Genomic DNA, 13,448 nt, shown 5'->3' with positions numbered 1-13,448 from the left:
ATGCATATTTTGCTGGGCTGTTTGCAGCCTTTTTGAGGCCCTAAGTATCCATGTTATTCTGCTTTTGCATTGAACGGCTCTAAAACCTTTTGTGTATTACACTACTATAAAAATTGGAATTTGTAAATAGAAACCCAGAAAGTGCTCCAGCTTCTTTGTGCAGAGCATTCACAACTTTTACAACTCTTTCAAGCGCTTGCAAAAAAGGCACCCAAGTTTGGAAACCTCTTTTGAACGCAGTAAAAGTCTTTCTTTTGAAGCTTGAAGAACAAAGGCAGCCTCACACCCTAAACTGTCCGACTATCACTCTCTCTCTCTGGTGAGCTCAGCTGTGTTACACACTCTGTTGTACATCTGGCACTCTTGACTCCTTGATACTGTGTGTGTGTGTGTGTGTGTGTGTGTGTGTGTGTGTGTGTGTGTGTGTGTGTGTGTGTGTATGCATATGTGTTGGTGTGTGCATATGTTGTGGTTTTAGGGGCTGAGCCACGCTGCAAACCAAACTGCCACCTTGTTGAGTAGGCGTCCTGTATCTCTAAAACAAGCTGAGGCTAGTTGGTGGCTCAGCGTGTGCATGACTTTTATCACCTTCCATCTTACAGCAGCTCATAAGTTACTTACCCATGTGGAGACAAACAATACAGTAGCAATTACTGGAAAGTCTTGTCTTGGAGTCTTTGCACAATAAACACACACAGGAATGTAACCATATGTTGGGTAATTAATAAGAGAGTTCGGATTTTTTAAAAAGAGTGGAAAAAGACTGTATTTTCCTCTTAAAGTTTAAAAACCTAAACTGTATTACCCTGTGGAGGGAAATAAGGAGGTAAGAACATCAGGACCCTCTTTGGACTACAACTATGTATGATGTTATTAAGATAAACTGAAACAGATGGAGGATGTTATAGGGGAAAAGGCATATTTGTCCGTGTAAATGTAGTTTAAGCAGAGCCTATATCGTTTTCAGATCGCACCCCTTTAGGGAAAAAAATCACCACCAGAAAAAAAGGACTCAATTTCATCAAACTTTCTACGTGCTGTCACATGCAATTAACTGTTTTGCTCGGTGTTACATAACTAAATCAAGTGATATGTGCATGTGTGTGATTGTGACAGCTCATTTTGGAACAGCCACATGCACTTTTATCAGCAAGCAATAGCAGTGAAAAGGCAGCGATTGTGCAATAACATCAGCGCAGCACATTTGGCCAGCTGCTCAGCTTGGCCTCTCACAGGTCTGCTGTGCAGTCTGAAGCTTGAATGGTGACTCTCAGCAGCAGCTCCTGCATTTGCATTTGATGCAGACTTCTTGCAGACTTTAGTCGGGGGACCCATCACCGCGGATGAACTCAACAAAACTTTGCTGATCGGAGGTTAGAACAGCAAAGAAAAACTCACTGATAAAATACTTTAATTGTGACGCTTGAACCTTGTTGGAGTTAAATACGTAGTTTGGGAGTGACTCATGTCGGGTGTATTTAAAAAATAAAATGAAACTCTGGCTTGAAGACGTGCAGACGGGACTAGGTTTCGTGGCGGAGTGGCACTAGATCCACAGCGCAACAGACTACCGGTGCACAGTTCACCGCTGAGCTCGAGCCAGACAGAGTGCGCTAAAACTGGAGGGTCTAACTCCGGGATGCATCGGTGTGGCGTTTAATAAACAACAGTTTGTCTTTTAGCTCAATAACGCTTTCGCCTCCACTGTTTTGGGCTGTTTTGAAGAGCAGTTGTTCCCGTGTTTTGTCCAAACCGCCGGGACTTCTCAACATTGGAAGGACTTAAACTGAACTCAAGATGTCAATTTTGCCTTTCACTCCCCCCATTGTCAAAAGACTTTTGGGCTGGAAGAAGGGAGAGCAGAACGGCCAGGAGGAGAAATGGTGTGAAAAAGCGGTGAAAAGTCTGGTGAAGAAGCTAAAGAAGACGGGACAGCTGGACGAGCTGGAGAAAGCAATCACCACCCAGAATATCAACACAAAATGCATCACCATACCGAGGTAAGGAGAGTTGTGTTGATGGGCACCGTAAAGTGAGCATCCTAGCTAAGTTAGCTGAGGTGGATACTTTAGTCCAGACGTTTAATTACAGCTTGGTAACACACAACTCTAATGTAACCCCCGTCTTTAGCTAACTCTAGCATGCTCACCTTAACCTGCACATGTATGACATCCTCGCTTGACTGACGAGTTGACATTTCCCCTTCCTGTCTCGCGTCAATACTTCAAACTCCTGCTTTCCTTTAATTATACAGTGACATGGTGGCTAATGCGATGCTTAACGAGCTAACACTGGTCATCAGAGAAAGCCAGAACACCATCGCGTCAGTTAGCAGCCATGCCAACACTTTATGAAGTGAACTGAGACATTTCTTGTGCAGTTCTTTTGTTAAGAAATTGACATCTAACTGCAGTCATGTTGTTGAATAAGGGGATATAATGTGTGCTTTAACTAGCCAGCAGTGCACATGCAATGCAAAAGCACAAATGGAGTCCAAGTTATATAACTTGGCCTTAATCTGGGACCCTTTCTAGCTCTGTGGGTTTGTGCTAGTGCGTAGGCGAGTCTGTGCAGCTGGGCTCCTGTGTCTCCTTTCACTGCATCTATACAGCCATTTGTCTATCAAGACAATACTTAAATCAAACAATCAACACTGGCATTCAACATCAGATCACTGCTCGTCGTTTTAGGCATTCAGCTCAGTTATAAGCAGCCACTTTCATCCCTCAGTGGAAGGCTGTTACAGGTACGAGCTGGTGAGGTGCTTTGTAAACAAAAGTTTGAGTTTTACATATCTCAGTTCCTTAAAACCATATGAGTAATGTGGATTGTATGGTATGCCTGTCTTATCACACTCCAATATACAGTATGAATGTCCTTAGTCTGTAGATATAACAGGACAGCATGTACTACATACTGTACACTCACCTCCCAGTTTTCTGGTACTCCTAGTTAAATTATGTCCAGCATGTACAGTATATCAATTAGTGTACAGCTGCAATGATTAGTCAATAAATAGATTTGTTGATTGACAGAAAATGAACTATTATTGGTTGTCATATTAGACTGCATTAGTACCAGTCAGGTGTAACTCATACACTGGCAACAGAGTTGATGTTCACAGCTAGTTTCTACCAATTTTGCAAGTTGTAAGTAACAAATAAAGGCCTCAAACGTTTGCTTGTGTCCACACAATCTCACTTGCATGTGTGGACAATTCAGATTTAATAGCACACTGTGCGACAGATGAAAATTGAACCCCACGCACCAGGCACTCCCACATTCTTTATTGCCACAAGTGTTCATATCACAACTTGCACAGGCCTGGGACAGCGTTCACAGTTAAGCCTACCCGGAAAGTTAAATAATGTTTGTCATGATCCAGGTGTCATATTTCCTACCACTAATGCAGAGGGGAAGAGGGGGAGTGTATTAAGATGACCCCAGATCAGAGCTAGCTGTCAGTGTGGGCTAACAGTGTCCCTGGAGAGCTGCTGTTTCTATTAATTCCCCTACGTTCTGGCTCACTGACAGCAGCTGCCTGCATGTTCAGGCCTGTCCATGGGGTGGTCAGGTCCTATCTCTCTGACACATGTACTCCCTAATGAGGCTCATTGCTACCCCTCTTGATGACGGTTTTCCGTGATGCTGAGTGCCGAAGGAAGCAGTCTGCTGTGCGTTGATTGAGTCAATTGTTGCATCCGGTGGTGGATTAGCAGATCAAGTATCTCTTGGGGGAATTAAAAGGGTTATGGGTATGGAAAATGGTGAAACCAATTGTGTGATTTACTCATAACAGCTGATTCAGATATCTTAGAGGGCCACATTCCAAAAGCTGATTTTGGAATCTCAAAGCTAATGTTTTCCAGTTGTGTCAAACAAATGTAAGGATGTTTATAGGTTTTGTCTAAAGCAGCTCCTTCTTGTAAGTTTTGTCTGTCAAACCTACATTGCAAAGTGGTCAAAATTAGAGGTTTAGGAGATTTGGAAAAGGGCTTCAATCTGCTAGATGACATTTTTTAAACAACATGACAGTCTCTGGTTAGAAGCCATGGTATCACAACTTGGTGAGTTTGGTTCAGACAAAGTTATTTGTGTGTGTGTGTGTGTGTGTGTGTGTGTGTGTGTGTGTGTGTGTGTGTGTGTGTGTGTGTGTGTCCCAATAAGTTTACACTGGAGATAAACCTGCCTCCCATGAGAAACATTAGTCACATTCACTTTGACTTAAATTCCCATTTGAAGTCATAAACAAAGGGCTTTCACAATATACCAGGCCTTGCCTATCACCTGGGCAGGGCTACTGCTTTAGGTCACTGTGGTTTTTCACAATGAGCTGTTTTCACTTTTTTTGAGGAGCAGTAAGGAAAGCGAATGCTGGGGCTGCTGTCCAAATTCAAGCCATAGTCACTCAACAACAAGCAATTGTGGCATTGTGGTGTCGACCTCCCCTCCCTCCCTCCCTTTTCTCCCTCTTTCTCCTTTTAAAATCCTCTCTTACTATGAGCTGTAAACTTGGGTTAGTCACAAACATTGGTGTGTAAAATGCGTCAAGCCATGAATCTACCAGTTTCCGATGCTAGGGTTGGATGTGAAGTGTGGTAGCCTGCATTCAATGTGAATGGATGACTAACAATTTACTTTCCCATCTGTTTAAGCAGGCTCTTTTATAAACAGAAGACAAGTCTGTTTCCGTTATACCTGTGGGTTAGTAAATTATATCTCAGGTGGTTATATTGTAGCTGCCCATTAACTAAATATTCTTACATTGAAGTGACAAAACCCTATGCGGGGAGCTCTGGTTTCTCGCGTCAAGTGGGGAGGGGGGCACTGTTCATCTGCACACAATGCAGACAGTTCAATGTACTAGAGCTGGTTGAAAAGCCGGCAAAATATCCCTTTAAGCAAGAACCAAACCAAACCACTATGTACCTTAACTAACCAACACATTTTGTGTCAGGTCAGGACAGTTTTATCTTTTCTAAAGTGATTTGTTACTTTTTTGGAAGGCAGCAACTAACATTTAAGGTTGTCCTGGGGTGTCGGAAAACACTTGCATGTGTCTGGAGGACATTTAGAAACATTTAGCATGTTTTGGTATTTTATTTAGAGGAGTTGACTATTCAAGCATTCAAACATTTACCTGCAAGATATGCATATATTTGACTCTCGGTGTTGATATGTACCCTGCGTTTGCCGTTATTTACAGTTTGGCACAGCAATGGCATAAATCCTAAATTGATCACTTATATTTACGGATCTATTAGGGTCTGTTTCTTGATGTTATAAGGAATAGCAGCAGTTTAAACCGCACCTGTGGAATTCCCTCCCAGACCACCTAAGGGCTCCACAGGCTACCGACTCCTTCAAGAAGGGCCTAAAAACCTTTCTTTTAAAATGTGCCTTTCCTTAAAACCTTGTGTTGTTGTTGTTATTGTCTTGTATTGTAGCACCTTGAGATTGCTTTTAGCCATGAAAGGTGCTTTACAAATACAATTTATTATTATTATTATTATTATTATTATTATTATTATTATTATTATTATTATTATTATTATTATTATTATTATTATTAATAAACCTTTTGTGTATTTAGCCAGACTACCAAAGCCGTCTTAAAACCGCTTTCACACATGTACTGTTTTCTGTAAGTTCTCCGCCAGTTTACCAGTCTCATTGTCACATTATTTAACTTTTTTTTTGTGTATACTGTGTACAGTAGCACTGCAACTAAGAAATATTAATATTAAACGATTAATTTGTCTATTATATTTTTTGATTACCCTAACCCTAACCCACAACCCAAAGCTTTGTAATTTCCAATGATCGGAATCAAATTAAAATAGAAAACCGTCATTTTAGAGTATTTAAGTGTTGTATGTGTTGTATTTGATAAATTACTTCAATAATGGAATCTGAAAGTTAGCACATTTCCTGACAATAATAGTTTCGGCACTTATATTGTGCAAACTAAGCATGAGCGACTAGGAAGCAGTACTGCAAAGCCTTGTTTGTGGACTCAATCACGTTGAAGCGGCCGACGCGACTCTGACGAGAGACTTTTACAAACTTCACAAGCTACACTACTTTTGTAACAATGGATGGAAATGAGTCTGACGTGGAGATAACGTGTGAAGAGTCTCTCAGTAACTTCTTGCATTTTATAGTCTTGCGTACCAAACGGCAATTATTACGCAAAAATTGTGTAGGCTACTGTAAAAGTCCTGTCATGTTTAAACAGAGACATCTTTGTACAACTGTGTATGGAAGCCAAACAGCCGAGAACAGAGCAGCAACATTATGTAGGATTTCTATAGCAGTTCAGTGGGAAACACTGGTGGTATATTAAAATCAATTATTCAAATTCTGTGTTGCGTGTATGTGTGCGTTATGTCTTTTCACAGAGCCTGAGGGAGTGGATTCCTCACTGCTACCTACATTAACGTTGTCTGGGTTTTGGCCAGTGGTGGGTGTACTTTCGTCTTGTCCACACACATCCCTCCTGGCAGCGAGAACAGTCTGATTCACACTGCTGCATGTCAGGGCAGGAGTAAGGGAGTGAAAGAATCCCAAGCACAGAAATGAAAGATGTGTTAAAACAAGAAAGACATGGAAAAAAAAAATATTGACTCAGAATGAGAGACTGCAAGAGGTAGAGGAACACAGATAAACCATTACTCTTTACACATATAAACATTGCCATTCACAGGAAGAGACCTGTGTCCACAACTGTGTTTCCATACATCCGTCACTGCTTAACGGGGTTGTTGAGATTCATGGAGGATGTTGCAGACAATTTGGTTTAGAGGTTTCCTTTTATTGTACACGAACCCATGTATAGGTGTGTTTGTGATGCAGAACCACATACTGTTTGACTGATAACAACATACAAGTCAGAATCATCAGAATCAGAAATACTTTATTCACCTGGGGAAATTAGATTAGTGCATGTCTTTATCATCCAGATTCATGCTGTAGGGTTAAGGGCTCTGAGAAGGTATGTAAGACATAAAGGGTGAATACAGAGGGAAGACGTGGAGTTGGGGATTCCCAGTGTTGTGTCTGGTGCTGTGGGTGGGGTGGGGGGGGGGTGGGGGGCTGTCATCATAGTGGTGGAGTGTGATTTAATGACACATAAATGATAGACAGAAGAAGACAGAATAAAAAGAGTGAAAGCAACAGAGATGAGGAAATTTGAGAGGATCAGAATGTAAAAGAGAAAGGTAAACCAGAAAGCCTAGGGTTTAGATGGAGGAAGTGAAGTAGACAGAATATTTGGCAAGAGGCAGCGTGTTGGATTCTCAAGCTTATCAGAGAGATATTGTGGTGACTGTGGTTGGCATGCAATAAAGACACATTAAAATAGCTGAGATAGAGCTGGTTTGTTTTCCAGCTAGACAGCAGTTCAGCATCAAAAGAAGTGTGTCCGCGTGTGTCTGGATGACACGCATTGCAACTACTGTGTCAAGCAGAGTGTGTGCGTGTGTGTGTGTGTGTGTGTACACCTGCACTGCTTCATACTCCACCTGCTTAAATACAGCACATACATACTGTACACACAGTATGCGCAGCCAGTCCTACACATCCTGTATACAGCATAGCAGAGGTCTGTGCATCATGTCTTTATCAGTGCATATTGTTTGTCTGAACTGTGTGTGTTAACGCTTGTTATTTTTCTATTGCCATTATGTCGTGAATCAGTTGTATGGCATCATATTTGACGCAAGTTGTTCTTTCTTACTGTGGTCAAAGTTGGTAAAGTGATTGATTGTGGTCTAAATCAGAAAACTGATTTTCTACAGCCCAAGGTGATTTCATCAAAATGTCCGAGCAGAATTCCCCAGGATTTTCAATTTATGTCTTTAAATGTCTTGTCTTTTCAGTCCAAAACCCAAACCTATCCATTTTAATATGATATATAAAACAAGAGAAAAGCAGGACATGTCCACACTTGAGAGGCTGTTAGACAGCCATTTTTGCAATTACAATTGCAATTAAGTGATTATCAAAATATATATATATTTTTTTACCTTGCTGATTCCCTTGCTTCTTTATCTTCATAATACTTCAGTGTGGTCAAAAGTATACCGCCTCTTTTTTACACACACGCACACACTCTCAATCACTGAGGTAGCTTTCATGTCAAGTATCACACCTGAGTCATCCGAGACAGCATTGTTCGACAGGAACGCGACACAACACAGGTCACAGAGAGTTTATGTGTGTTGTCTGTCGGTGTGTGGTTGGCTGCTCTAATGATGCGCAGCAGTTCGGTTCAGGATTCCTGTCAGTGTTTGATTTGCTTGACAGAAAGTTGATACTGCTGCACTAAGTGTTTGTCTGTGTGTGTTTTACATAGTAAGTACAGTACCTGGTGTTTACCTTCTTGCAACCAAAGAGTTTTAACCTAAAACACTTAAATTAATTTAACAAATAATAATGAAATCGTGTGTGTGTGTGTGTGTGTGTGTGTGTGTGTGTGCTCAGAGGAATGCTCTTTCTGCCTGGAGGGGCCTTGAGGAGGGCGTCGGCTGCTGTTTGGTTTTCGGATTGCTCTGTGGGTGGAAGGGGTTAGAGAGACAGTTCTGCTTTGACTTGGCCTTCTCGCTATCTGCGGGGGAGTGCATGTGCACAGCGCAGAAACACACAGTCATACGTGTACACAGACACGTTCACCAGACAACAAGCCTGTCTTTGTGCTCTACTGGCCACTACTGCTGCTGCTACGAGGTGCTGGACTACAGCTGGATATGTATACAAAAATAACTTGACATGAAGGAGCAGGGGTTTAAAAGGAGAGGGGGAGATTACTTTTACGCCACAAGTACAAGTGAAGTGTCTTAATCTTATTTTATAGAAAGAGAGCAAAAAATGGCTGAGAAGGTTGGTCAAAGTTGTTGGATGTTGTTGAAGATGAACAGTGTCCATCACTAAAGACACCACACTGGTCCAGGACTCACTAGAAAGGACACTGACAAGAATCAATTTGGGAAACATCCTTGAATCTGCTCTTAAGATGAGAGAACCACTTCATGCAAAGAGAACCAGAAACTTAAGTCTAGTTAAGAGCTCCGCAGACACTTACTGTCAAGGACACCCAATATAGCAACACAAGGGGCCGTGGACCCAAATCAAGATTTTGACCTCATCTGTCATGATTTGTTTAGTATTTCACATCTGTAATGTATCCTGTGGTCAAAATATGAATCCTTATGTATTCTCCCTATTCTGTCCTTCTCTGTTGTGAAGCATTAGTGATATTTAATTATGCCTTACTTTTCCTGGCCTGTTGGGAACCCTAGGTGCTCCGGTTTCCTCCCAAAGTCTAGAAACATGCGATGAATTGGAGACTCGGTTAGTTTGTTAGGTGTGAAATAGTTTGCTACTGTGTGAGCCCAGTAGTGGACTGTTCAGGTGTCCGATAAGGCTAGGTATCAGTTTGTAATTTGATTTGTAATCTTGTTTTTACTTATTCTTTCATCAGATAGTTCCTGATTTTAAATATACATTTGTTTGGCGCTTTTTTGTTCTTTTTTTATGTGGAAAACCTTTTTCTAAATATGTGTCAACTCATATGGGCACAAGGATCAATAACTTTCAAACGATACCCAGTTTTTGTCATGGGTGTACCCTGCCTCACTTCCAGTGCATGTTGGGATCAACTCCACAATGCTGAATTGATGTGCATTAAAAATATCCTCTATCAAATCAAATTTATTTATATAGCCCAATATCACAAATTATACATTTGTCTCAGTGTGCTTTACAGACTGTACAGGTTACGACACCCTCTGTCCTTAGACCCTCGCATCGCACAAAGAAAAACTTAAAAACCTAAAAGAAACCCCATAATTAAAGGGGGAAAAATGGAAGAAACCTCAGTGAGAGCAACTGAGGAGGGATCCCTCTCCCAGGACGGACAGACATGCAATAGATGTCGTGTGTACATTATAAACATCGTACAAATACAACATTTGACAGAAATTATGTTGTGTTGAAAAAGAGAAAGTATAGATGAATCCAGGAAAATGTCAAAAAGGCTTCCCGGTGTCCAGCAGGACCAGGGCAGCAGGCGCAGCCACGATTCCTGATCCTGACGTAAACTTTATCAGTAGCAACCTGCCACATGATAAACACAGAAACTCCGGGGATGATACCCCGGATGATGAGTTAGTAACCTACATTTACATAAATGCATACAGATAGAGAGGGAGAAGAAGAGAGGGAGGGGAGGAGAGAGGAAGAGAAGGAAGAGAGCAGGGAGGTGTCCCCCGGCAGTCTAAGTCTATAGCAGCATAACTAGGGGCTGATCCAAGGCAAACCTGAGCCAGCCCTAACTATAAGCTTTATCAAAAAGGAAAGTCTTTAGCCTACTCTTAAATGTGGAGAGGGTGTCTGCCTCCTGAACACAAACTGGAAGCTGGTTCCACTGGAGAGGAGCTTGATAGCTGAAGGCTCTGGCTCCCATTGTACTCTTAGAGACTCTAGGAACCACAAGTAACCCTGCAGTCTGGGAGCGTAATGCTCTAGTTGGTTTATAAGGTACTATGAGATCTTTAAGATATGCTGGAGCCTGACCTTTAATTGATTTGTAAGTCAGGAGAAGGATTTAGAATTCTATTCTGTATTTTACCGGGAGCCAGTGCAGAGCAGCTAATACAGGAGTAATATGATAACGTTTCCTTGTTCTTGTCAATACACGTGCCGCTGCATTTTGGATCAACTGAAGAGTCTTAACCTCTTAGAAGGTGGGCGAATTTACCCGAAAATACCTACAAACGACATACCCACAGTAAATTGAAAGCTGCTCTTCAACCATTTGCACCAGCTGCATGAAGAATCACTCCAAGTGCTTCTGGCACTGAGTAATAGTGGTATGAATATACTGAATTTGAAGAAAATACACTCTGCCAGAATTTCTTTGTTGAAAAAGATGTCTGAAGATGGGTATAGCTGGTAGTCCCGAGCTGAAATACACAATAGAAACATAGAACCAAGTGTTCAATCAAGTTCACCACCAAATTTCAGATAAAAAGGGATAAAAACTTAATTTATTAGACAGGTTTGTCTAAGAGTAACACCAGGCATACACCAACTGTGCAATATGTACATGTACATATTATAATATTTATTAATAAATATTATTTTTATTTATTTATATATAACTATTATATACCTATATTCCCTGTTAGTAGTAATCACACAGAGTAAGTGAAGTATAAAGAATTTTTTTTTTGTACAATAAATAATAAATATTATTTTGGAAATAAATGTTATTTTAAAAAAATAAACCATGGGAAGTGACGCATCTAACGAAAGAGGTGCTCGTTTTCTATACGATGCGCGCGCCATCAGGACGCTGAGCTGGTCCAGGGTCGGTCTGTAACAAAAGAAGTGGGTGGGCACTTTCTTATCAAGTTGACACTCATTGGCTCATGAAGGTTGTAAAAAAAAACATCGAAGCTCCGATTGGCTCAAATGAAGTGTCAATCTAATGCTGAGAGCCCGCGCTAAAACCAGGACGTGTCTGAACCGTGATGAGCGCACAAGATATTAAGTTATGACTGTTTATGATCATACAATGTAAAAATCGATCAGCTGATGTCACAGATTGCAACACCTGTTCATGGACTTTTATCGATGTGACGATGTTCACAGTGGATATCTTTTTACCGGAAACGAACGTGTGGACCTCTGGCAATGGCTTATGAGCATCGTTTTCAAAAATATTGCTGAAAAGAGGATATTTATGAGGCTTTATAGGTAAATGGGCTCAAAGTTATGATTTTGATTTTGAGTGTACTTGCTAGTTTGAGGAGCTGATTGTACCGCTGTTGTGATTTTTATCTCCATATTAAAATAGACGAGATTCTAAGCTTTCCAAAAATATAAAAAAAGAAAAAAAGAATTCCTGCCGGCGGGGCCCGCACACGCAGAAGAGGAGTTATACATGAAAACCTAATTAAAATAAACACCACTGCTGCAAAAGTGCAACTAAATCAAAAAATTAAATGTGGGCTCTTAAACATCAGATCTTTATCAACGAAAGTTGGATTGGTAAATGATTTAATATCAGATAATGAGATTGATTTATTTTGTCTCACTGAAACCTGGCTGAGACATGAAGAATGTGTCAGTCTAAATGAATCCACTCCACCTGGTCATATTAATACTCACATTCCTCTAGGCATTGGCCGAGGAGGTGGAGTTGCGGCCATATTTGACTCAAACCTCTTGATCAATCCTAAACCTAAACTAAACTATAACTCTTTTGAAAGCCTTGTTCTTACGCTCTCAAACCCAACATGGAAAACAATAAAGCCAGTTTTATTTGTAACTGTGTACCGCCCTCCTGGTCCGTATTCTGAATTTCTATCTGAATTCTCAGAATTGTTATCAAGTTTAAAACAGATAAAGTAATTATTGTAGGTGACTTTAATATTCATGTGGATGTTGATAGTGACAGCCTTAATAATGCATTTATCTCAATATTAGATTCAATTGGGTTCAGTCAGAATGTACATGAACCAACTCACTGTTTAACCCACACTCTGGACCTTGTTCTGGGATATGGTGTTGAAATTGAAAGTTTATCAGTGTGTCCACATAATCCTCTTTTATCAGACCATTTTTTAATAACTTTTGAAGTCCTGTTACTGGACTACAAGCCAGTAGGCAAAATATACTACGCTCGATGTCTATCTGAAAGTGCTGTGACTAAATTTAAGGAAGTGATTCCATCAGCACTTAATTCAATACCAGGACTCAATATCAATATAACAGAGGACTCCAATGCTAACTTTAGTCCCTCCCAAATTAATCATCTTGTTGATAGCGCTGCAGCCTCACTGCGAATAACACTCGACTCTGTCGCTCCTCTAAAGAAGAAGATCATAAAACAGAAAAAGAAAGCTCCATGGCTTAATTTACAAATCCGCAAACTAAAACAAAAGTCGAGAAATCTTGAAAGTAAATGGCGTTCCACTAAATTGGAAGAATCTCGTTTAGTCTGGTTAGATCATCTTAAAACGTATAAGAAGGCTCTCCGTAATGCCAGAGCAGCTTCTTACTCTTCCTTAATAGAAGAAAATAAGAACAACCCCAGGTTTCTTTTCAGCACTGTAGCCAGGCTGACAGAGAGCCACAGCTCTACAGAGCCTTCTGTTCCTATATCTCTCAGTAGTGACGACTTCATGAGCTTCTTTAACGATAAAATTATAATTATTAGAGACAGAATTAATCTCCTCCTGACCTCAATTGGTAATGACTTAACTTCAACTGGAATTTCAAAAACATTAGAAACTCCTGAAATATATCTAGACTGTTTTACTCCAATCAACCTTAACCAACTAACTTTAACAATCTCATCGTCTAAGCCAGGGGTGTCAAACATGCGGGATGACTTCGCAAAGTGTAAAAATTAGTTTTGATCATAAAGTAAAATACTGTTC

The 13,448-nt window shown here is 40.6% G+C and overlaps 1 protein-coding gene across 1 annotated transcript in view; it reads left to right on the top strand.

Moving 5' to 3' along the window:
* The first annotated feature begins 1,234 nt into the window (after window positions 1-1,234).
* smad3a (SMAD family member 3a) overlaps window positions 1,235-13,448 on the top strand; it is a 29,815-nt gene continuing 17,601 nt past the window's right edge. The window contains exon 1 of the mRNA XM_029427627.1: window positions 1,235-2,000. Within this exon, the coding sequence (XP_029283487.1) occupies window positions 1,798-2,000 (203 nt within the window). The 5' untranslated portion in view covers window positions 1,235-1,797. The remainder of the gene's footprint in view (window positions 2,001-13,448) is intronic.

Source organism: Cottoperca gobio, chromosome 3 (assembly GCF_900634415.1).
Source record: "Cottoperca gobio chromosome 3, fCotGob3.1, whole genome shotgun sequence".
NCBI lineage: Eukaryota > Metazoa > Chordata > Actinopteri > Perciformes > Bovichtidae > Cottoperca > Cottoperca gobio.
This window is presented reverse-complemented; position numbering and strand designations above follow the sequence as displayed.